Source organism: Scyliorhinus canicula, chromosome 4, assembly GCF_902713615.1.
Source record: "Scyliorhinus canicula chromosome 4, sScyCan1.1, whole genome shotgun sequence".
In the NCBI taxonomy this organism is placed as follows: Eukaryota; Metazoa; Chordata; class Chondrichthyes; order Carcharhiniformes; family Scyliorhinidae; genus Scyliorhinus; species Scyliorhinus canicula.
In genome coordinates, this window is record NC_052149.1 from 28,138,601 (window position 1) to 28,163,480 (window position 24,880).

The window sequence follows — 24,880 nt, forward strand, 5'->3', positions numbered from 1 at the left end:
CATCAATAATAAATTCTGACTATCTCCTTCACCATTACTATCCAACAATGATCTTCCTGAAGTTGGTTTAGGGCACATGTCCTTTACAATGGTGGAATGATAACCCTCATTCTCCAGAGGAGACCAGCAGCCTGGCTGGATAGTTTGAATCTTCTGGTTAACCTATAGCTTCAGCTCCGGATTTGCTCCCGTGGTCTTGCCACGAAGCACCAGAACTTCTGACAGTAGTGGGTTATTTTGAGCATACTTCTTAACCTGTCCAGGAGTGTTATCAACTTATTCAAAATAGAAAATATAAGCAGTTGAAATAGTCATTGATGACTTGTTAGGCAAGGGAAACTTTGGATCAAAGAGTGTCAGGACTTCTGGCATTAGTGATGCCTCTTTAGACGTACAAAGGCCTTCTCACACTGATTCACCCATTTCCATTTCCTGTTTTGACACAAGTTAAGGATTGAGAACAGTTGCTGGAGTAGGGACAAACCTTCCATAATAGCTCATTAAGCCCAATGATGATCAAAGTTGGATTATGTTGTGAAGTGCAGGTGCCTCAGTTATGGCTTTTACTTTTGAAGATGATTTGTGCAGTGACGAGCCTCAGGTATTGAATGGAAGATGTGAAGAATTCACATTTTTCCTTCTGTACTCCTAATCTGTAACTAAAATATCATCTAAGTAGCACTGGACTCCTTCTAGTCTGCTTATAATTTGATCCATGGCATTCAACGTAGTTGCAGACGTGATGCCAAATGGAAGTATTTTATACCTGAATAGATCTTTCAATTTCATGATTGTCAAATATTGCTGTGAATCTGGATCCAATTTATCTGGAAATAAGCTTGACGAAGGCCAACTTTACTGAAATTCTAGCCTCCAGCCAAGCCAGCAAATAAATTGTCAACTAAAGGCAGAGGGTAATGTTCTGCAGTGTCCTGGATTGCCCTCTAAACCTTGCCCCTCGCACCTTAAACCTATGCCCCCTAGTAATTGACCCCTCTACCCTGGGAAAAAGCCTCTGACTATCCACTCTGTCTATCCCCTCATAATTTTGTAGACCTCTATCAGGTCACCCCTCAACCTCTGTTGTTCCAGTGAGAATAAACCGAGTTTATTCAACCGCTCCTCATAGCTAATGCCTCCATACCAGGCAACATCCTGGTAAATCTCTTCTGCACCCTCTCCAAAGCCTCCACATTCATCTGGTAGTGTGGCGACCAGAATTGAACACTATACTCCAAGTGTGGCCTAACTAAGGTTCTATACAGCTGCAACATGACTTGCCAATTCTTATACTCAATGCCCCGGCCAATGAAGGCAAGCATGCCGTACGCCTTCTTGACTACCTTCTCCACCTGTGTTGCCCCTTTCAGTGACCTGTGGACCTGTACACCTAGATCTCTCGGACTTTCAGTACTCTTGAGGGTTCTACCATTCACTGTATATTCCCTTCCTGCATTCGACCTTCCAAAATGCATTACCTCACATTTGTCCGGATGAAACATCATCTGCCATCTCTCTGCCCAAGTCTCCAAACAATCTAAATCCTGCTGTATCCTCTGACAGTCCTCATCGCTATCCGCAATTCCACCAACCTTTGTGTCATCTGCAAACTTACTAATCAGACCAGTTACATTTTCCTCTATTTATATATACTAAGAACAGCAAAGGTCCCAGCACTGATCCCTACGGAACACCACTAGTCACAGCCCTCCAATCAGAAAAGCTTGGAGGGTTTTAAGGCATCATGTATTCATTTCTCTTGGCAAACAGTTTCTGGGAGCAACAAAACTGCTGCTCCAGTCTCCACCTCCATTTTAGCCGGGTATCCCTCCATTAAAGGAGTCACCCAGTGACGCTTTGCTGCGCCCCCAACGGCCATTACGTTTGGCAGTTCATCATCGGACTGGCTGGGGTCCTTATTCACTTGGACAAAATAATCTGATCTTACATTAAATGAGCTCCACCGCTCAGTGTTCTCATCATACGGTCCCACGGCACCAACTATTCCCGGAATTTTTACAATGGAATGGAAGGACAATGTGCCACGACATTTTTAGCATGACTATCCTTTTTTCACACAAGGGTTACCTGAGGTCAACCTGTTTCTTTCTGAGTTTGGGAACCGCCCCCCCCACCACTCTAAACTATTGTTGCAGGGTGCTTGCTCCTCACAGTGCTCTCTGTAATGGTCCAGATCTTTCCCGCCGGAGTCCCGTTTCCCCACATGTATGATTCGCTGGGGTTGGGATTCCCATTGTGAGCCTGACAACCTGGAGCAGCTTTTAAGCGCTCCACTCACGCCAGGCACTCATTCCAGCCAAGAAGATGGCTGCTAAAGGACCTGCACCACACTTCCTCGATGCGGACATCCACAGGACGATGGACGCCATTGAGGAGAGGAGTGACGCTCTCTTCCTCGGGTTTTGGTGGAGACACCAGCCAGCTGTAATGAATCAATGCTGGGATCAGATGGAAGATGCAGTGAGTGCTGGCCGCCTGGCGAAGAGGACCTGCATTCAATGCACAAAGAAATGAAAATGAAAATGAAAATCGCTTATTGTCACGAGTAGGCTTCAAATGAAGTTACTGTGAAAAGCCCCTAGTCGCCACATTCTGCCGCCTGTTCGCGGAAACTGTTACGGGAATTGAACCGTGCTGCTGGCCTGCCTTGGTCTGCTTTTAAAGCCAGCGAATTAGCCCTGTGCTAAAGAAGATGAATGTCTTCCTGCAAACTGCTAGGATCAATAACCACCTGTGTGGCCCTGACATCACTCCTGTCCTTGACTCCCTAACATCTACCCCAGGCCCTAAGACACCAATAACACTCCACCATCAGAACCCACCATCCAGGAACCCCCCAACACATGCCCTCTTTGGTGAAGCACCTTGCCCACAATCTGTGCCCCCTCCACCCCCTGTCAAAACTTGCCTGTTGGCATCTCAGTATGTCCTTTCTGTGTCCCCAAGGAATAATCAGAAGACAAGCAATGGCATGCCGAGACTGGGGTCCACACCTACTTTGAAGATAGGGTCATGGAACTCGTGAGGGAGGCCGAGGAGCGAACAGTGGTTGACATGGAGTTTGGTATGTGCCAAAGATATGAGAGTCCAATGCAAATTGATCCAGATGTCCTATCTCAATTGAGTATTCCATCTCCAACAGCCCTGTCCTTCCCAAAAGCTGACCCCTTGGGCGGATTCTCCGACCCCCCGCTGGGCCGGAGAATCACCGGGCGGTGGCATGAATTCCGGGCCTGCTGGCTGCTGAATTCTCCGGCGCCGAGGTTTTGACGGGGGTGGAAATCGCGCCGCACCGATCGGCAGCTGCTGGCAGTGCCCAGCCCCCCCCCCCCCCCCCCCCCCCCCCCACCCGGCAATTCTCCGGCCCACGATGGGCCGAGCGGCCGCCCATTTTAAGCCGGTCCCGCCAGCGTAAATTAGACCTGGTATTTACCGGCGGGACTTGGCTCTGTGGGTGGCGTGGGGGGATCAGGCCCCAGGGGGTGCCGCCACGGTGGCCTGGCCCACGATCAGGGCCCACCAATCTGTGGGCGGGCCTGTGCCGGGGGGGAACTCTTTCCCTCCACACCCGCTACTGTGCCGGTGCAGAGACGAACCCCCCTGCGCATGCGTTGAGATGACGCCAGCACACGCAGGCGCTCCGCACCTTCCTGGCGGCCCGACGCCGGAATGGTGCATGCCACTCCTCGGCGCCGGGACTGCCCGCCCCGCCGGGTAGGGGAGAATCCCGCCCCTAGTCTTCCAGCGTCCGCATCAGACTAGGCCGGGACATCCGGGGTCACAGCCCTCCCTACAGACCCTCAGAACACCCCGAAGCACAACTCCAGGGAAGGCACCGATTGCTTGGCACAGCTTTCTCCAGAACCACTCACGTCGGTAAATACCAGGTCTAATTTACGCTGGCTTTCACCTTAGTGGGACATATTAGCAGTCAGACTTCTGGTTTACCCTTTGGTGAGCACCACACCCATGCTGCAGCACATCTGGTTGAGGCAGGGACTCCTGAGGGAGTGGCCAGTCAAAAGGCTGCCCGATCCCAAGGAACTGAAAAAGGTTATCCCATCACTGTTGCAGATGCACATTAAGAGCCAGAATTTGCAGGAGGGCGTGTCAGCAACATTCCAGTTCCTGCAAGTACAATTGTCAGAGTCCAATCACCTTTGATGCAGAAGATGGTGCCAAAATTGCATTGCACCCAGGCCAACATTGAAAGGGTGACATCCGTGGAGGAAGACCTCAGAGCCATGTGCCCGGACATCCAAGGCTTGGCACACAATGAGCTGTCCACAGCTGAGGCATTGGATGGGAGGTCACAACCACAGGCGAACACGTCCCAGTTGCAGATGGACATTGCTGTGGTGCCCCAAAGCTTGGCCCACACACAAAGCTGGAGGACATCAAGAGCATTGGTTGGGCACTGACTGACCTTAGCCAGTCACAGAAGGACAGGACCGAGACAATGAGGGACATGGCTCACTCGCTAAAGGACATGTCCCAGTCACAGAGCACCATGGCTGAGAACATCAACGCTATGGTTCAGAGAAGGGTGGGTCTTCAAGACTGGTAGCGCCAGATGACGTTGAGGCCTCTGAAGCTCACTCTGGCTGTTCCTCCGGCCCTTGGAGTAGCCTGGGGGTCTGCGAGCACCTGGAACAAGGAGGAAGGATTGAGCCCATCGTGGGGCCTCTCGCAAGGGAGGCGCTGGAACACTGCAGCCCTTCTCAACCCCCTCCCCTGAAACTGGCACACCTGTTGGGCAGAAGGCAGAACATGAAATCACCTATGATGCTCGAAAATCGGTCGAGTCCACCCAGGTCCAGGCCCTCCAGAGGACGGTCGCTAAGGGCATCACAGGCCAGACAGCGATATAAGCAGCAGGCCACCTCCACTCCTGATGTGCAATCTAGGGGACACTTAGAAGGATCGGGAGGCCTTGGAAGATCAGAAAGATAGTTAACACCTAGGTTGACACGGGTGTAGTTAAACACAGCTAGTCAAGGGATGGGAGCACACCTATAAAAATGCACCATTAAATACTTTTCCACCATCCGTCCGATCTGCCCTTTACTGCTGGTTCACGGGTAGGAACGTTGGGCCGGGTCTGGGTCCTGGGCTGTGACATTTGGGGAGATGGGAAGGGTGTTTATGGTGCATCGGACCCATGGTTGTCCCACAGGCATCCACTCTGTCCGAGAATGACAGGCAAGAGGAGCCACACTGTGAGACAGCCTAGAATGACAGCGTCCCCAGTTTATGAGCCCACAGCTTTCTCCGTCTCCCACCGTCTCCTTCCCCCAAAATAATGTGGCCCATGAGAAGGTCTCCCCATCATACAACAAAGAATCGTTTGGGTAGACAGTTATATGTTATCAAAAAGCCAGAAGTCAGACTTTTTCACACAATGGGATGCATCAGAGCTGATCTCACAGGGAGTCATCATCATCCTCCATCCCGCAGACAAGACCTGCTGACACTGCCAACCAGGCCCAACACCCTGTGGTGATGCTCGGAAGGGGAAGGGGGGGAGGGGAAGCTGTGGTCGTGGGAAGGAGTGAAAGGCTAAGGGGAAAATGGAGGGGGGGAGGACTATGGAACAGAAGGGACTTAGGGCAAGGGCTGGAGGTGCGGAGGGCAATGGCAATGGGGCTGCCAGCCTTTTGGCCCCCTAGTTGGTGAAACGGGAGCTAGTCAGGTTCTCCCTGCTTCTATGTCCCTGAAGGACTCATTCCACCGGCTGTCAAGCCAGTTCCGGTACACGCCTGGCTCATTCTGGACACTGTCCTCATCTGACGAGGAGTGCTGTTCTTCTTCCTCCTCCACCATGTCACCCTGCTGCTGTGCAATGTTGCGCAGGATTCAGCAGGCCACCATGACGCAGAAAGACCCTCTGGAAGCTGTGTTGGAGAGCCCCACCAGAGCAGTCCAGGCAGCGGAAGCACGCCGTTAGGAGCCTGATGCACTGCTCGATAACGCTCCTGGTTTCTGAGTGAGCATCGTTCCAATGCCGCCCTGTCTCAGTCTCAGGCCTCCGCACAGGCATCATCAGCCTGTGTGGAGGCTGCAACTGGGAGACATTATCACCCAATAACCAAACCCTCACCCGAGGGAGAGCTCAAATGTACCGATGACCTCCAAGTACGCCAGGATGTATGCATCATGCCGCCTCCTGGGTATCATGCACAAACGCGCATGATGTGCAGCTGGTAATTGCATAGCAACTGCACATTCAGGAAGTGGAGTTCCTTCCTATTGATGAAGGGCTCCCCGGTCGTGCCAGTATTCTGAAAACTCTGGAAGGAGGCATAGCAGTTGAGGGCAGCAGTCGACTTGACGGCCACTGGGAATGGGTGTCCTCCTCCTACCCCACGTGGTGCCAGGTCTGCCACCATCTGGCACAGGTGGTGCAAGCTCTCCTCATTGAGGCGGAGTCGACAGCGGTATAGCCAGTCCTGCAGCTCCTCGAAAGACAAGGCCAATGGTAGAAGCATGGCCTTATGTGGCACCAGCTTCAAAAACCCTCCTTGGCCTGGTGGACGGCCGTCACTTGAGCCTCACTGGCAGGCCTCTGCTGTTCTGCGGCAGGCTCCTATCTGCAGGGCCTCCCCTGGGCTGACTCTAGCGCTCTCACACTGTGCATCTGCGATGGCAACAGTGGCCAGGTGGATAGCGCGACTGGCGGGTTGAGTTCCAAATTCCATTTCCATGCGCAGGGGGGGAGAGACAGAGACTGTCAGCAAGGCGATGCTTCCCTTGACCATCCAAACCCCTCAAATGACCTGGTCACCCTGTGTTCGACTGCTCAGCTCCCCTTACAATTACCCCCTCCCCCCCCTCTAGATCATGTACTTGACACTGCAGCCCTGTCGATATCAGTGACTTCTACCCTGCTCTTGATGTGGGAAGCCACATTTGGTTGATCTATCCTCACCATTGGTCCCTGCTAAATGGGGTACCAATGGCTGCCACAACTGGTGTTAGCGATGGGCTCTGTGATCCCCATCCTGGTTCACCCAGTGGGGTCTACTGTGGGTGTCCTCAGTGAGTGAGCCTTGTGCCTTCCCACCAGAATGGTGGCAGCCGGTTGTGTGGTGGAGACGTTCATATTGTGCAGACATGCGGCTCTATGCAAATAGACCGGTGTGCACGCAAGTTCTACAGATGGGGGTCGCTGAGGGATGTGTGCATTTTCTTGGAGGAGCTTGGCTGTAGTGTTATGTGGAGCCTGGGTTTAACACAGAGGTTGTGACAAGGAGCTGTTCAGGTTTTCTGGGTGGGCCCAGATCCATACACTCATACCGTATGATACCAATGGGGCGCAGTTGACCTGCAGGGCCTGGAGAAATCACTGATCCTTAGGGTTAGCTGATTGTCCCACTTGTGAGGCTGTTACTCTGAGAGGGACTGTGTGCCGGGGAGGGTGCCAGTGGCCACTGGTGCATGTGTCCTTTGTGTGGGGCTAGCTCTGCTTCCCCTGCTGTGGAGCTGGACATCTAAAGACTGCAATAAGGAGTCCCAACATTTGGCGGTCCGGCGATTTAGCATGGTCACGCCCATCCCCTTTATAAGACTGCTGATACATGAGGGTTTCCAGATGGCCAGAGCAGATGGATCTCTACATGAATAGCAGACCTTAGAGAATTACAATGGTAGAGGCAGCAGTCAACAGTTTAAATAATAAAGAGTCTGTAAGTAACACCTAAAGCGTGAGTTGTTAATCTTTTACAACAGCAATGGGAGGTTCAGCCATGCCACCCCAAGCCAGAGGGGGACACTCCGAGTCTTCACTTTTGTCACTAAGTCGGTCCCCGCTCTTCCTAGATCTTCAGGCAGACACCCCCTAGCAAGCCTGACGCCAATGAAAAAGGTACTTACCTCCTTGCTCCTCCTCAAAGACACTGGCGCCACGGCCCCATTTGTAAACACTTGCACCAAATCACGCTCGTCTGACTCCCGGCTAGGAGGGGTGGAACATAACGGGGGTGGGTGGCGATTTGGGCTCCCAGCCCGTTAATCTCATTCAAATGAATTCAAATGGGCTGTTCGCATGTTGCCTGCGGGGTGGGTCGGGACCAGAGGCTGGGGATGGGTCTGCCACCCGGCGCCAATCTCGATTTTAGCCCGACGCCGGATTCGTGATCATAGAATTTACGTGATCATAGAATTTACAGTGCAGAAGGAGGCCATTTGGCCCATCGAGGGAAAGAGCACCCTACCCAAGGTCAACACCTCCCCCTATCCCAATAACCCAGTAACCCCACCCAACACTAAGGGCAATTTTAGACACTAAGGGCAATTTATCCTGGCCAATCCACCTAACCTGCACATCTTGGACTGTGGGAGGAAACCGGAGCACCCAGAGGAAACCCACGCACACACGGGGAGGATGTGCAGACTCCGCACAGACAGTGACCCAAGCCGGAATCGAACCTGGGACCCTGGAGCTGTCAAGCATTTGTGCTATCCACAATGCTACCGTGCACAATTCGCCAACTGATTGAGATTCCCGGAGTGGGATTCTCCGGTCGCCGACGCCGCTCGCATTCGGTCGGCCGGAGAATCACCGTTTGTGCCGAAATCGGGGGTGGCACCTCGAGAACGCTGCACGCCGTCGGGACGGCCTCAGGACGGCACCTGAGGCCCTGCCCCGATGCTCCGCCCCCAATGTGCTTGAGTTCCTGACGGCGTGGAACACTGATTCTTTTTATTTTCTTGGCTGCGGATTGAGTCCAGCACCGCCACAGTCTGGTGGGAGCCATTCTGCGGGCACGAGGGGTTTTGGCGGGGGATAGGGGCACTGGTGGGGGTTGGTCCAGTGGTGGCGAGCCTGGTCAAAGGGAGGAAGTTTTGGGCAGGCCGGGACTGCGTGCAGCCGGCGCCATGTTGCATGCGCGGCCAAGAAGCCGGCAATTCCCTGGCAGCATTCACAGGTAAGCCCGAGGGTTTACGCTGCGCGCATGCTAGCCCCCCACCAGACGGAGAATCAGTCCAACTTTGGCGCCGTTTTTACATGCGTAAAAGGCCACTGATCCCACGCCGGCGTCAGCACTTAGTTTTCAAATCGGAGAACCAGCCCCCGAAGTTAACAGCGAGGAATGGAGAATTCCGCCCAAAAGCTTTGCTGAAGGTAAGTGGAAAGCTGAGAGGCTTTTTACTGAAAGAAAATAAATTCAGTGTTTGGCTTTGTAACTGTAAGTAACAGGAACAGCAGCTGCTGTTTGCTACTTTCTTGGCTAACTTTCTCTGGGATAAAGATTAAGCGGTTTACTTTAACAGTTGATAAGAATGAAAATGTAAACATTATCTGAAGTAAAACATTTTTAAAAATTGTTCTTGAGTATGTTTTGGAAACATTGAGAAGAAGGTCTGTCATAAATTCCATCTCTGAAAAGAATTTAGCCTTTTCACAGTAACTTCATTGAAGCCTACTCGTGACAATAAGCGATTTTCATTTCATTTCATTCAATTCTTCATGTGGTGCTGGAATGTGAATGCCTGAGGTCAAGTATTGGGTGGCCTTCAGGCCTCGTTTACATGATACTTCTGACTGGGAAAGGCCTGCTGGACATCCCCAGGAAGCACACTGGTGAAATTGAGCATTCTTCAGCTAGGTTCCTCCAGAGAGCGAGAGAGAAAGGAACCAATCAGGAATGAATAATCAGGAGAGGGAGGGGCAATCACCCGGAGAGAAAAGAGGCTTGGCTGTATTTGGGAGATTTGGGGGGGGTGGGGGGCTGGTGGAGGGGACGTTGGACGGTAATGGAAAGGAAAGGAAATGAGCCAATGATCAGGAGAGAAAAGGGGCCAGCAATGAGGAAATGGAGGGGTCAGTTATTCGGAGAGGGAGGGGGCACTGATTAGGCTAGGGGGGAGGCATAGCAATCGGGAACTAAGAGGTGTAAAACTAAGGGACCACAGCTGTAGTACAATTGTAATTATACTGCAACTTTATAAAGGCAAAGGCAGTGGTTAGCACTGCTGCCTCACAGCGATGAGGACCCGTGTTCAATCCCGCCCGTGTGGACCTTGCACATTCCCCCGGTGCTTGTGGGAGTCATCCCCACAACCTAAAAGATGTCCAGGGTAGGTGGATTCACTGTGCTAAATTGCCCCTTCATTGGAAACTTAAAAATATATATATTTTATAAAGGCCCTTCCATTATGGAATCATAGAATGTTGTAGCACAGAAGGTGATCATTTGATCCATCTTGTCCATGCCAGTTCTTTGGTAGAAAATTGGCTATAAGATGATTAGGAGCGCCGGTACAGGAGTCAACCATTTAATCGCATGCGCCTGACCTGCCATTCAATGTAATAATGGATGATCTGTGGCCTAGCTCCACACACCTGCCTTTGACCCACATGTGGTCCACAAAAAAATCCACCAATTTCAGATTTAAAGTTTATAATTGAGCTAGCAGGAATTGTCTTTGGTGGAAGAGAGTTCCAAGCTCCTACCATCCTTCATATTTAGAATCAGTTTCCAATTTCACTCCTGAAAGGCCTCCCTCTGATTTCCACGCAATGCTCCCAAGTCCAAGACTTGATCCCACGCTGATGGGAATAGTTTCTATCCAATCGTTTGTGTTCCTCTTAATACCTTCAAAATTTGATCGAATCTCCTTTGCAGCCTCCTCAGGGAACAGAACCATGATATTTGTAATCTCTCTGTGCCCTCTCCCAAGGCCTTGACATCCTACCTAAAGTGTGGTACCCAGAATTGAACAGAACAATCCAGTTGAAGTAGAGCCAGTGGAGTGGGATGGGGTGAGGGAGGGAAAGGAAATGGAATACCCGCAGGTGTCAGACCCTGGTGGGAGAGGGAATACCAATGCGACAAGGATATCCTTGAGAGTGGCACCCTCCACTTCCTGCCCGAGGTCTACACAGTGTGACCGGCTGGGCATCCCCCCTGCACTTTGGCACCTCCCACCAACCTCAAAATTGAGGCAGAGCAGAAAGCAATCTTTCGGTCGCCTATAATTGGTCATTTAAGAGCCTCCATTGGAACAAGGGCAGGCTTTGCCCATCCTTCTTAAAACTTCAGGACAGGTCATGGACAGGCTGGAGGGTGGTGGGAAGGCCATTTGAGAAATCTTTACAGACACCTATCCGTCAACCGGCCGGCAGAGAATGTAAAATTCTGCTTCAGATGTCTCAAAATGCTTTACAGCCAATTAAATGCTTTCCAAGTGTCGTCCTTATTGTATTGGAAGACTATGACATCTCCTTGTTCCTCTTATCAAAATGTTTTCTTCTTGCTTTTAATAATAATAATCTTTATTGTCACAAATAGGCTTTAATTAGCACTGCAATGAAGTTACTGTGACAATTCCCTAGCCGCCACACTTAGGCACAAGTTTGGGCACACAGAGGGAGAATTCAGAATGTCCAAATAACCTAACAACACTTCTTTCGAGACTTGTGGGAGGAGACTGGAGCACCCGGAGCAAATCCACGCAGAGACAGGGAGAACGTGCAGTCTCCGCACAGTGACCTAAGCCGGGAATCGAAACTGGGACCTCGGAGCAGTGAAGCAACAGTGCTAACCACTGCGCTACCGTGCTGCCCACGTTATACATTAAATTTCATCTCTCATGATTCTACCAAGTGTCATGTGAGAGTACCTTTAAGAAATGGGTGTTTAAGAAATGCACCTTTAAGAAATGGGTGTTTATCAGTGATGTCAGAGTGTGGGTGGAGCTGGGCTGTCTGCCAGCTTTTTACTTTTGTTTTAGGCTGTTTGCTGCAGGGTGTGTTTCAGTTTCGTTTTCAGTGTTGGAGCTGAAGCCAGTCAGAGCAGGTGTAGTGTTGATCTCTCTGCCAGGAAATGCTTCAACACTGTTACTGGAAACTTAGACTTTACAGGTTTGTTTTCAGCATTGAAATAAGATTATAATGATATATTAATGCCAATGAATAATTACTGGGCCATTTTTAACAAACAATCATCATCTGTAACCTAAATATTTTTGTTTAATCCGTCACTTGTCTTTGATTTTAACACTTTGTCAGGCATAGGTAAATACAGGAAAAACTGCAGCTTTGTAGGATACAGTTATGCTGAAAGTTTTGTTTCATGTGCAAGGTCCGGGATTGTCGGGTCCACCAGCCGCGTCGTCCAGTGTGGCACGCCTCCGCCGGCAGCAGCATTCTCCGTTCCCGCAGCCGGCCAATGGAGTTTTCCATTGTGGCCACCCCACGCCGTCGGGAAACTTACGGGCGTTGGTACTCTGCCGGATGAGTGGAGGATCCCCCCAATGGAGAATTCCGCTGACGGTTTTTAGAAGCAGCACTACCGAAATAACTGATATGGGTATTTTAAATAAAAAAGAGCAAGTGTCGTGGAAAATTGAGAACTTTTCTCTCAAATGTTTATTTGGTTTTTCATGAGCTGGCCATGAGATTAATTGGCCTGAGTAATTTTTACATGACCTTCTGTTACTGTCAAGGAACAGGTCCACATTCACTTATTAAAGGACTTATCTAGAAAGTTATTACGACTTTCAGTAATCAATGGAAAATAAGAGTTACAGATGGATAAATTTAGTCCTTGTCAACTGACTTGGTGTGATATTGTTAATGCCAATTATTTTTGGAGAAAGGCATCGGCCTGAAGTTTCCAGGTGACGACCGCTCAGCGCCCCATCACCCTGAGAGACAGCGGGGAATGCATGCATGCTGACTCGAACAAGCTTGCTATCATTTTATGCTCAATCAAGCATTGATTGGCAGCAGTTGGGACTTCCCTTGGACACATGTCCCTCCTTGGAGAGTTGTCGTTCAAACATTCAAACCATCTACCACTGATGAACAGTGGCAGCCTCGTGTACCATCGACAAGATGCACTGCAGTAACTTACCAAGGCTCCTTAGACAGCAGCTTCCAAACCCACGACCACTGCCATCTAGGAGGACAAGAGCAGCAGATGCCTGGAAACCCCAGCACCTGGAGGTTCCCATCCAAGTCACTCACCACCCTGACTTGGAAATATATCGCCGTTCCTTCACTGTCGCTGGGGCAGCATCCTGGAACTCCCTCCCTAATAGCACAGTGGGTATACCTACACCTCAAGGACTGCAGCGATTTAAGAATTAATTTTTAAAAACTGATTGGGAGGATGGTAGGAGATGTCCTGGGAGGTTGGTGGGGGCTGGGAGGGGGGGTGATCCTGGTGTTGGCAGGTAGGCTGAGTGAGGGGATGTGGTGGGAGGGGAGGAAGCCCCAAATCAGAAGAGGCTTCAGACTGAGGCATCCCAACTCTCCCAACCTACTGCCCAGGATCGGGGGTGAAGACTTTTCCTGTCTGACGTCCTGATTAAACTGATGCCTGCTGGCCTAAAAATTGAGGTTGGACAGGAAAAGATCCTAAGTAACCATTAAGTAGCAACTTAAGAGCTTAACAAGGGCATGGGGGTGGGGGTGGTGGTGGGGGGTACGGGTGGGCATTCCCTTCTGGGACTCTGCCCACCCCACCATGAAATACTATCCATTCAATTTTAAACACACCACCCCACCCCCACTCCCCACTTCAGGACCCATCAATGTGGGGGGGGGGCGTAATCTGTTGCCATCATTTTGTTCCTTGCTTGGTGTTTCATGTAAACGCTTCAGTTTTATTATCTATGCACAATTAAGGAACTGCACAAGAATCTGTTCCTCCCACTATTCATTGAAAGGAAGATAGAGAACATTTGACAAACAAGATTCTTGGCTTGCTAGTAAAGAGCAACTGGTTCGTTAGCTAAAATTAAACAGTTTATCTTGTGTTGCCACTTTACCAAATAATTCATTTCTATCTTTTTTTTCATAATTAAAAGCAAATGGAGCGTATGGAGAAAAATCCCATATGTATTTTGTTATTTTACAACCCAGGAAGAATAACAAAGCACACTGAACATCACGTGATGTTTCTTTGCCAAACAGTGCAAAGGACATGCTTTTGGCAACGACGAACATTTTCAAATGAAATCCAGCATCACAAAATTATTTAGTGTGCAGATGTACCATTGATACCCTGTCATTTAAGATTATAATTGGAGAATCTATGGTTTATTTTCCACAGGAGATATTTGCATTTATGTACGGTTTCCTGCATGTCATGGGCTATACCATCAATTTGGAACACTAATTTTTGAGAATCCTCTTTGTTTTGTAAAGCTTTTAAGCATGGTAGGAAACAGGTCTCTTGTGTAATGCCAGGGACAAGCTACAGTACAAGCAAAATAAGCAAAACTAGAGCACATTTTATATTACAGCAATAATTTTGATCTTTTCTAAACTCTTATTCACATCGTATCAATTTATTTTACTGTGAGAATTTGTAGAGGTAGCATTCACAGGATTACACTGTATGTGCTTGGAATTCAACAGTTAGGAAAGATACAGCGCTGGAGAGCTGATTTCAAATGAGCACATTTAAAGCTCCAACTAATTGCAGACTTATAAAATAAATAAAACATCTCTCCAGTAACGCCATTTTCCCCATATTATGACACAGTTGGTTTTAATGTATGCCCGGCAATATTGTAACTTGGCTGGACGTATTCTTTGTTTTGCTATTGTGAATGGAATCTTTTTTGAATTTGGCCCTTTTGTGCTCAGGTTGTGGGCATTGCTAGCAAAGCTGATACTTCTTGTTCAGCCCTTGTTGCCCTTGAGAATGTGATCACGGACCATCTTCTTCACACTCTGCAGTCCCAGTGGTGAAGGTGCTCCCTGAAATGCTGGATGAGATGCTAATTAAGGGAACTGCCTGCTCGTGCTGGTGTCAAGCTCACTGAGCGTTGTTACAGCAGCACACATCCAGGTAAGTGGGCAATTTAGAATTGTGCGTACTGTAGTTGGTTGACAATTTGGTAGAAAGAAAGAGAGTCATGAGTGGATTGGAGGCAGCTACTACATGTAAAAATGCCAAACAACCTGTACTCTTTTGACTGTATCAAATAAACCTAAGGTCAAATTAACAAACAAAATTTAAAATAATTTAAAGTATTAGCCCTAAAGGGGCACCTTAACTGAAGAAAAAAAATTGAAAGCATTTTGCCGAATCAAATTTAAAATGTTATTGGGGGGGGGGGGGGGGGGGTCAATGAAGCACTCCAGCTCCTGTGTGCCCTGTGGAAGGGTCCCCTTTTCATATTATTTTGATTAAAACTGATAGGTCTGTAAAATAAACAAATTAAGGAGGGGTGATAGCCCCTGGTTGGGGCACTGTAACTAAAATAAAATGTCAAGAGGAAGCTTAACTAACTGAACCAAAATATTGTTCCCAGGGGTGATGGAGCCCCTCTGCCCCCACCAGTTGCAGAAGGCCTGTATCCTGCCAGTGAACACCGTGAGCCTAAACAGATTATATGTATGATGTGGAGATGCCGGCGTTGGACTGGGGTGAGCACAGTAAGAAGTCTTACACCAGGTTAAAGTCCAACAGGTTTGTTTCAAACACGAGCTTTCGGAGCGCAGCTCCTTCCTCAGGTGAATGGCGAGGTATGTTCCAGAAACATTTATATAGACAAAGTCAGAGATGCTGGACAATGCTTGGAATGCGAGCATTTGCAGGTAATCAAATCATTACAGATCCAGGGAGAGGGATAATCACAGGTTAAAGAGGTGTGAATTGTCTCAAGCCAGAACAGTTGGTAGGATTTTGCAAGTCCAGGCCAGATGGTGGGGGGTGGATGTAATGCGACATGAATCCAAGATCCCTGTTGAGGCCGCACTCATGCGTGCAGAACTTAGCTATATGTTTTTGCTCAGCAATTCTGCGTTGTCGCGTGTCATGAAGACCGCCTTGGAGAACGCTTACCCGGAGATCAGAGGCTGAATGCCTTTGACTGCTGAAGTGTTCCCCAACTGGAAGGGGATATTCCTGCCTGGTGATTGTCGCACGATGCCCGTTCATTCGTTGTCGGTTATATGTAGACAGGGAGATTGAAGTTAACCTTCTGAGACTTCCATATAACCAAGTGTAGGTAGCAGAATCAAATGCAACTGTTGTAGATTGAATTAATTTCATTCCCAGATCTTGACATTAAGGATCAGAGCTGAAATTTGTATTGCATGACTTTAAGTTAAAATAATCGAGCGGGGAGGGCTTTATCATAGAATCGGTTAGCCTACATATAGTGGAATAGCTGGGAAGAACAAGATAAACAAGGTGAAGTAACCTATTAAATGATAAGAGATAAGGACCATGTGTTTATTTAATGGTCTGACATGGAGATCTCAAGTAATATATTGCAAATCTGATTTCCCTCTGGGGAACTGTTGGAAGGATTAGCAGGCTGATTATCAACTGACTGAACCGCACCGTGAATGCTTCTTCTGTGGCAAATAAGTCCTGGTGGAGACTTGAACCCAGAGTTTGTGGGTCAAAGCAGGACACTACCTACTGAGTCACAAGAGATAGAACATAGAATAGTACAGGCCCTTCAGCCCACGATGTTGTGTCGACCATTTATCCTAATCTAAGATCAACCTAACCTACACCCCTTCTAATTACTGCTGTCCAGGTGCCTGTCCAACAGTTTTTTAAATGTCCCTAATGACTCTTACTCCACCACCTCTGCTGGCAGTGCATTCCACACACCCACCACTCTCTGTGTAAAGAGCCTACCTCTGACATCTCCCCTATACCTTCCTCCAATCGCCTTAAGATTATGTCCCCTCGTGACAGCCTTTTCCACCAAGGAGAAAAGTCTCTGGCTATCCACTCGATCCATGCCCCTCATCACCTTGTACACTTCTATCAAGCCATCTCTCTTCCTTCTTCGCTCCAGTGAGAAAAGCCCTAGCTCCCTCAGCCTTTCTTCATAAGACATGCCCTCCAGTCCAAGCAGCATCCTGGTAAATCTCCTCTGCACCCTCTCCAAAGCATCCACATCCTTCCTATAATGAGGCGACCAGAACTGGTCATAATATTCCAAGTGTGGTCTAACCAAGGTTTTATAAAGCTGCAGCAAAACCTCGTGGCTCTTATACTTAATCCTCCTGTTAATGAAAACCAACACAACATATGCCTTCTTAACAACCCTATCAATCTGGGTGGTAACTTTGAGGGATCTATGCATATGGACCCCAAGATCCCTCTATTCCTCCACACTTCCAAGAATTCTGCCTTTAACCCTGTATTCAGCATTCAAATTCGACCTTCCAAAATGAATCACTTCACATTTATCTAGGTTGAACGCCATCTGCCACTTCTCAGCCCAGTTCTGCATCCTGTCAATTTCCTGTTGTAACCTGCAACAGCCCTCGACACTATCTACAACTCCACAAACCTTCGCGTCATTGTCAAACTTACTAACCCACCCTTCCACTTCCTCATCTAAGTCACTTATAAAAACCACAAAGAGCAGAGGTCCTAGAACCGATCTCTGCGGGACTCCACTAGTCACCGACCTCCAGGCGGACTACTGTCTTCTTTTGGCCAGCCAATTCTGTATCCAGACAGCCAAATTTCCCTGTATCCCATGCTCCCTAACATTATGAATGAGCCTACCATGGGGAACCTTATCAAATGCCTTACTGAAATTCATATACACGACATCAACTGCTCGACCTTCATCAACATGTCTCGTCAAAGAATTCAATGAGGATTGTGAGGCAAGACCTGACCCTCACAAAGCCATGCTGACTATCTTTAATCAAACTATGTTTTTCTAAATAATCATAAATTCTATCTCTCAGAATCCTTTCCAATATTTTGCTCACCACAGACATAAGACTGGCTGGTCTGTAATTCCCAGGGATTTCCCTATTGCCTTTCTTGAATAGGGGAACAACATTCGCCTCCCTCCAATCATCCGGTACTACTCCAGTGGAAAGTGAGGACGCAAAGATCATCGCCAGTGGCGCAGCAATTTCCTCCCTCACTTCCCGTAGTAACCTTGGGTATATCCCGTCAGGCCCAGGGGACTTATCTACCTGATGCTTTTCAAAATTTCCAGCCCATCCTCCTTCTTAATACCAACCTGTAGTCTATTAACCTGGTTCACGCTGTCCTCCTGAGCAACAAGGTCCCTCTCTCCAGTGAATACTGAAGCAAAGTATTCATTTAGGGCCTCCCCCATCTCCTCAGACTCTAAGCACAAGTTTAATCCACTATCTCTGATCGGCCCTACTCTCACTCTGATCATCCTCTTATTTCTCACATAAGTGTAGAATGCCTTGGGGTTTTCCCTAATCCTTCCCGCCAGGGCTTTTTCATGCCCCCTTCTAGCTCTCTGCAGTCCATTTTTGAGTTCCTTCCTGGCTACCTTGTAACCCTCTAGAGCCGAGTCAGATCCTTGCTTCCTCAACCAAATGTAAGCTTCCTTCTTCCTCTTGGTTAGAAGCTCCACCTCTTGTCATCCAAGGCTCCTTCACCTTACCATTCCTTCCTCGCCTCAGTGGGACTAAACAATCCAGTACTCGCAGCAAGTGCTCCTTAAACAGCCCCCACATTATGTTGTGCATTTCCCCAAGAACAACTGTTCCCACTTTATGCTCCACAGCTCATGTCGAATAGCAGTATAATTTCCCCTTCCCCCAATTAAACACCCTCCCATACTGTCTATTCCTATCCCTCTCCATGACTATGGTAAAGGTCAAGGAGTTGTGGCCACTGTCACCGAAATACCCTCCCACCAAGATATCTGTCACCTGGCCGGGCTCGTTGCCAAGCACCAAATCCAATATGGCCTCCCCCTAGTTGGCCTATCTACATATTGAGTCAGGAATCCTTCCTGCACACACCTGACAAAACCATCCAAATCATTTGCACTAAGGAGGTTCCAGTCAATATTAGGGAAGTTGAAGTCACCCATGACAACAACTCTGTTACTTCTGCACCTTTCCAAGATCTGCCACCGAATCTCTTCATCCATCTCTGTACTGCTATTGGGCGGTATATAAAAAAACTCCCAATAAAGTGACTGCTCCTTTCTTGTTTCTGACTTCCACCCATACTGACTCAGTGGACAAACCTTCCTTGACTTCCTTCTTTTCTGAAGCTGTGATGCACTCCCTAATTCACAGTGCCACTCCCCCTCCTCTTTTATCTGCCTCCCTATTCTTCTTAAAACATCTAAACCCCGGAACATCGAACAACCATTCCTGCCCCTGTGAAATCCATGTTTCCGTAATGGCCACAACATCGTAGTTCCAAGTACTGATCCATGCTCTAAGTTCATCTCCCTTATTCCTGACACTCCTTGCATTGAAACAGACACACATTAACCCATTCTACTGAGTGCAACTTTGCCCTATCAACTGTCTATCCTTCCTCACAGACTCGCTGCATACTATTTCTGCCTGCTATACTATCCTCTGATCCATTGCTCTGGCTCCCATCCCCCTGTCAAACTAGTTTAAACCCTCCCAAAGAGCTCTAGCAAACCTCCCACCCAGGATATTGGTGCCCCTCCAGTTCAGGTGCAATCTGTCCTTCATGTGGTCCCACCTTCCCCAGAAGGTATCCCAATGATCCACAGATCTGAAGCCTTCCCTCCTACACCAGCCCTGAAGCCACATATTCAGCTGCACTCGCTCTCTAAATGTAAGTGAGACATCTTAGTACTTCTATGCTGCAAGTGTTAACTCATACAATTATTATTTTTTAAAAGAATTTTTGGATAAAGGTACAAATGCAGTCTACAAGGTATCTTTAGGGGGCCACTTCTTAACAAGATCTTGCCGGGATTGGTCTTGTTCCCCAATGGGTACCTATGCTGTGCTTGTAATCATATACTAGTCCAATAAAGTTTGACACTTACATTGTCTTTAGAGTGTGAGCCTTTCTCAAGACTGGACTGAAAGTTCAACAATACTGTGAAGCTACACAAACACTACTACTTAGCCTCACTCCATGCTAGTTTTTCAACCATTTTTCTTCCCTAAACTAACCATTTGGTGGTGTCACCCACTGACGAATCCTGAGTTCAGCAGGTCGGGCACTCACTCCACTCACTCAAGCCAGTTTCTAATATGAGTCGGAGGTATTGACTGTGTGGTCAACAAAATCAAGGAAAAATGGAAAACTGACTGGCAGAGATGCAAGAGATACAAAGAGATGCAAAGAAGTAGTGAGAGGTACAAAAGTGGATACTAAAAAATTATTGCAGAAAAGTTAGAGCTAGCAGGAAATGTATCTGGCAATGTCCAGAGCAAAAGAGGGTATTAAGAAAGAATAGGGGACCATTTATGATTAATGTAAGTGAGACATTAATTGGTCCTAAAGAAATAGCAGACCTCTTAAAATGAATGCAACATGGAGAGAAAATACCAGTGGTGAACCTAAAATAAATAAAGAGGAGGAACTTTAATATCAGGTTAAAAAGAAATTATGACGGAAAACAGATAGAGGCATAAGATCGTCAAATTTTCAGGATCTGATGCTTTTCACCTCAAGGTAAATTAAGTAGGTGAGGAAATTTCAGATACATTAGTCATAATTTTCCAACGCTTTCACCAGTCAGGAATTGTGCCCTGGAACAAAAAATTGTAAATGCCATTCCATTATTTTGTTGGAAAAGGGAGGAAGAGACCAGGAAGCTACAGATGTAGCATTTTAACATCAATTGTGAGGAAGTGACTGCAATTTATCATCAAAGGTAAAGTGACTTAGAACATGGACAAGTATCAGCTGTTCAAAGAGAGTCAACATGGATTTGTAAAGGGTCCAACTGAATTTTTTGAGGAAGTCACTATTTTGATGGATAAGAGAGTGTCTATGAGTACGATGCCCTATGCTGCTCTTGCTTATGTATTTGCTTTGTTTGGCCCCTTGTTCCGCACTGTAACTATTCACTGTAACCAATCACTATTTGTCGATGTACCATTTGTCAATGTATTCTGTTGATTGTTCCTTTTGTCTACTATGTACGTACTGTGTATGTTCCCTTGGCTGCAGAAAAATACTTTTCACTGTACTTTGGTACATATGACAATAAATCAAATTACAATCAAATCAAATCTACCTGGAAGACATTTGAGAAGGTTCACACCAGTGATTATTATCAGACATGAGAGGACATCAGATTATGAGTAACTTTGTGACATGGGTCAGTTGTTGGTTCAGAGCATGCGAAAGATAATTAAAGTGTTCACATTCTGTTTAATGGAATGCAATGTTATCCAGGTACATCATGATGCTGGCACATCAGTTTTTGTACTGATTGGATGATGCAGCACAGAGGTGTATATTCAAGTTTGCAAATTACACTAAGTTAGAAGGCATAATAAGTTGTTTGGACGGGAGCCTGACATTTTAAAGGGATAGAGAAAAACTAAGTGAGTTGGAAAACCACAACAGATGGAGGTTCACTTTGGGGAAGTATGTTGTCAGTCATCTTGGAGACTGAGGATGATGATTCAGAATATCTTTTTAATTAAGGGAAGTTGGGACCTGCGGAGGAGGAAAGGAATCCTGGCGTTCATGTGCATGAATCACTAAAACTTGTTGCACGGGTACAAATAATAATAAAAAAAGAGATGATGGGATGTTGGCTTTTATCTCAAGGAGGCTGGAGTACAAAAGTTACAGGTCAGAGGACAAGCGCCTTCATCAGATCTAATGTGGAGTATTATGTTTTGTGAATGGAGATATAACCTTCAGAAAGAAATATTGGCCTCGGAATGAATACAGTACAGATTCATTAGAACAGTAAAAGGGATTAAAGGGTTAAATGATATGATGGCAATGCATACATTTGAAGTTTGGAAGTTTGAGGGCTCGCCCAACTGAAGCTTGTGAAATGACAAAGGGAAATTGAAAGGGTAGATAGAGAGAGACTGAATCATCTGGTGAGCCAACCCAGAACAAAGGAGTCTAATCTTAGAACTAGAGCTTGACCATTTAAGACTGCAGTCACGAAGCACAGTGACATGCAAATGGTAGTGGAAATCTGAAACTCTCTCCCCAAAAGGTATTGAGGCTTGGCCAACTGGTGTTTTCAAGAATGAGACTAACAGGTTTTTGTGAGTTAATTGTATCAAGGGATATGGATTAAAGGCAGCTTTATGACATTGAGGTCCAGGTCTACAATCTTATTGAATGATGGAATATATCTGAGCAGGTGGATGGCTTACTCTTACCTCTCTGCTTCCTCATAAATAAAGGACCTACTCCAGTTTTAAATTGCTGCCTGGGGCACCCAAAGAAAAAGCCCTCCAAAATTTAGCAATGGCCCAAAACACTGTTTCACTGCTAAATTTGCCACTGTATGTGTCTACATTTGGCTTGTTAACACACCTATTTCTACCACACAAAAATTTCACAGGACATAACATTTAATTTGAAAACAACAAAAAAGAAGCAATTGCTGTATTCTCTTTTTACTGTCAGCTCTTGGCATAATTTCTGAGATTCCCTTCTTGTCAATTGTTTTTCACTGTAGATTGTTTCGACTGATTTGGTCTGAGCCAAAAGCATTCAACAAATATGTGTCAATTTAAGTATTTGAGACTGTTGTTTTCTTTGAAAAGATCATGTGTTCTGTTTCATTATGACTCCCCTTGTCAGGATCAAGCCACTCTCCTAATCCTATTACTTTGATTGGAGGTATTTGTTCCAAATCCACACTAATTGTTGCTTTATAAAATATGGTAACTTAGCTATAACTTGCATTGCTCTGACACATCCCCGTAACACTATGATATTAATCTCCATATGTGTTAAAGCACAACCCCTAAAAACAATGGTTGCAATAAAAAGATTGTGCTGTGATTTATACACAAAATAACCTTTTCGACTTCAACCATGAATATATACACGATCTCCCTCCTCAGGTTTACAGGGATGTATTGTGTGAAGGCAACAATGTGTCAAATGTTTGTTTCTTTATAGTTCACCTCAACCAGGGCTACAAAAATAGCAATAAAAAGTAAACAACTGCTGTAGCTATTTCAGATGCATTGGTCTGCGCTTTCTCCCTTTATCAATCTGCCTGTAGCATCTAATTCAAAGTGACAAGTGGAACCGAATTTACTGGAGCTCGGGTCAATAATTGCGGAATTCTGAATCCATCTATATTAAGTACAGTTATCTTGTTATATCACCCCCAGGGAGCTCTCTACTCTGCAAATTAAACATCTACCACAAAACCACGTCTCCAATGTGTTCACAACGGCACCGAAAGGAGATGTCTTGGGCTAAGTCTTGGGATTTACTGGGGAGTGATGGAGGGTGAGGGAATCGGGATTCAGTGGAACCTCGGCACCCCAGTCTCTGCTGGCAATAATTCGCTTTCTAAAAGTAACATCTCGAAATGTCACTTAATACTTAACCCCTGCACCCAGCGACAATCGGAGATGCAAAGGGACTGAGAAAAGAAAAGCGTTCGACCCCCTCCCCCGCCCCCCCACGGGCTGGTTCAAAAGGCATATTTTATTTGTAAAAAGAAAAAAATATATATTTAATAATCAGCTCCGCTAGCCCGCCACTGGAGTCTGACAGTGCACAGGGGGATGTTCCAGTGCAATACTGCTCTGGCAAATCTTCACCTGCTCTCTCCATTCACAACTCCGAGAAGACCCGCTTCACTGAAGGCATCGATGTCAGCGAACTGCTCTCACCCGCTCTTGGGAGCCGGTCCTCGGCTGCTGCTGCTTCCTCTTAAAGCTGTAAATGGTGTTTGAACGTCGCGCAGGACATGTGGGGATAGTTTGAAAGGGAATCGGGGAGACTTTAAGGGGGCAGGGGTGGGGGGCGTGTGAATTCCTAGTACATTTCCTAATACCCTAATTTCATCTCAAAGGCCTGTTGCCAAAGTGGGGTCCACACCGACTGTAAGAGGTACAAAATACAGGTCCAAATACATGAGTAATAATTAAACAGCACACACACACACACAGACATGTACAAAATCCACTTGCAAACATCAAATCGGCGCAATGCATAATGCAAGCCACAGGGGAACTTGATGCTTAGAGCAAGAACCCCCGCCCACCCACCCCCACTTTGCTCTTCAATTCGATGGCACGTTGCGAGCGAGAGGCCAACTTACCATAACAGGGGGAACTCCGGCCACCAGGGAATAGAGGAGAGCCGGCGGAATAGCACTGATTTCATCGGGTCCAGGGTAGGGTTTAGTGTACGAGCCGTCATGACAGAAAAATCCCTGAACGTGAACGTTGAAAGTGTCCGTGTATTCGAAGTAATAAGCCAACATGACAGTCCCTGCCATTATCACCAGCTGAAAATAAAGCATGGTCGTGCAGGGAGGAAGGGTGGGTGATGATGATGGGAGGGGTGGGGGTGGAAGGGGGCGGGGGGGGGAGGGGGGTGGTTGCTAAATATTAACAACAGCAAAAAACAAAGAATAGAATGAAATCCCTTTCCTCGTGCAATTAATTTCTGTACGATCCACGCTTCAGAAGGCTCGGCGACTATGGCTCCATTCGCTGGCTGGGTCTGGCGAGGCAGATCTCCGCACCCAGTGCCTCATTAGAGCGGCTAATCCATTCAAGAAAGGACTGAACTGCCCCGCACATTGTACATCCAGCGCCCTCACCCAGTTCCGTGGCTGTCCCCGTGCCAGGCTGCAAATAAATGAGGGATGGGAGTTCAGCTCCAAGCCTTGCGAGTATCCCCACCTCCTCCTCTTCCTCCTCCTCTCGCTCCTTCTCTCTATCTCTCTCTCTCTCCCAATACTCCGGGTATTCAATGAACTGGACTGATGTTCCCTGGTGCCTTCAACATCTGGTTAAACACACCACACACACACACACAGAGCAGCAGCCTCGAATCGATCCCCCCCCCCCCCCCCCCCAAGTTCATTTAGGCGGATGGGCAGATTGTGTTCCTGTTGAGGTGTTTTTTTTCTGTTGAGCCGATGAAATTGATCAGAGGCTTCGGAAACTGACACCTCTGCCCCAGCA

General features: G+C 47.3%; 1 protein-coding gene across 4 annotated transcripts in view; it reads right to left on the reverse strand.

The window, feature by feature from the left end:
- LOC119964442 (phospholipid phosphatase-related protein type 5-like) overlaps positions 1 to 24,259 on the reverse strand; it is a 178,407-nt gene extending 154,148 nt beyond the window's left edge. For all 4 annotated transcript variants that reach the window (XR_005460302.1, XR_005460301.1, XM_038793922.1 and 1 more), the window contains exon 1: positions 24,007 to 24,259. Coding sequence is in view for 2 of the 4 variants with exons in the window: in XM_038793922.1 (XP_038649850.1) it covers positions 24,007 to 24,210 (204 nt within the window). In the remaining 2 variants the exon portion in view is untranslated. The remainder of the gene's footprint in view (positions 1 to 24,006) is intronic.
- Between the last annotated feature and the right edge of the window lie 621 nt (positions 24,260 to 24,880).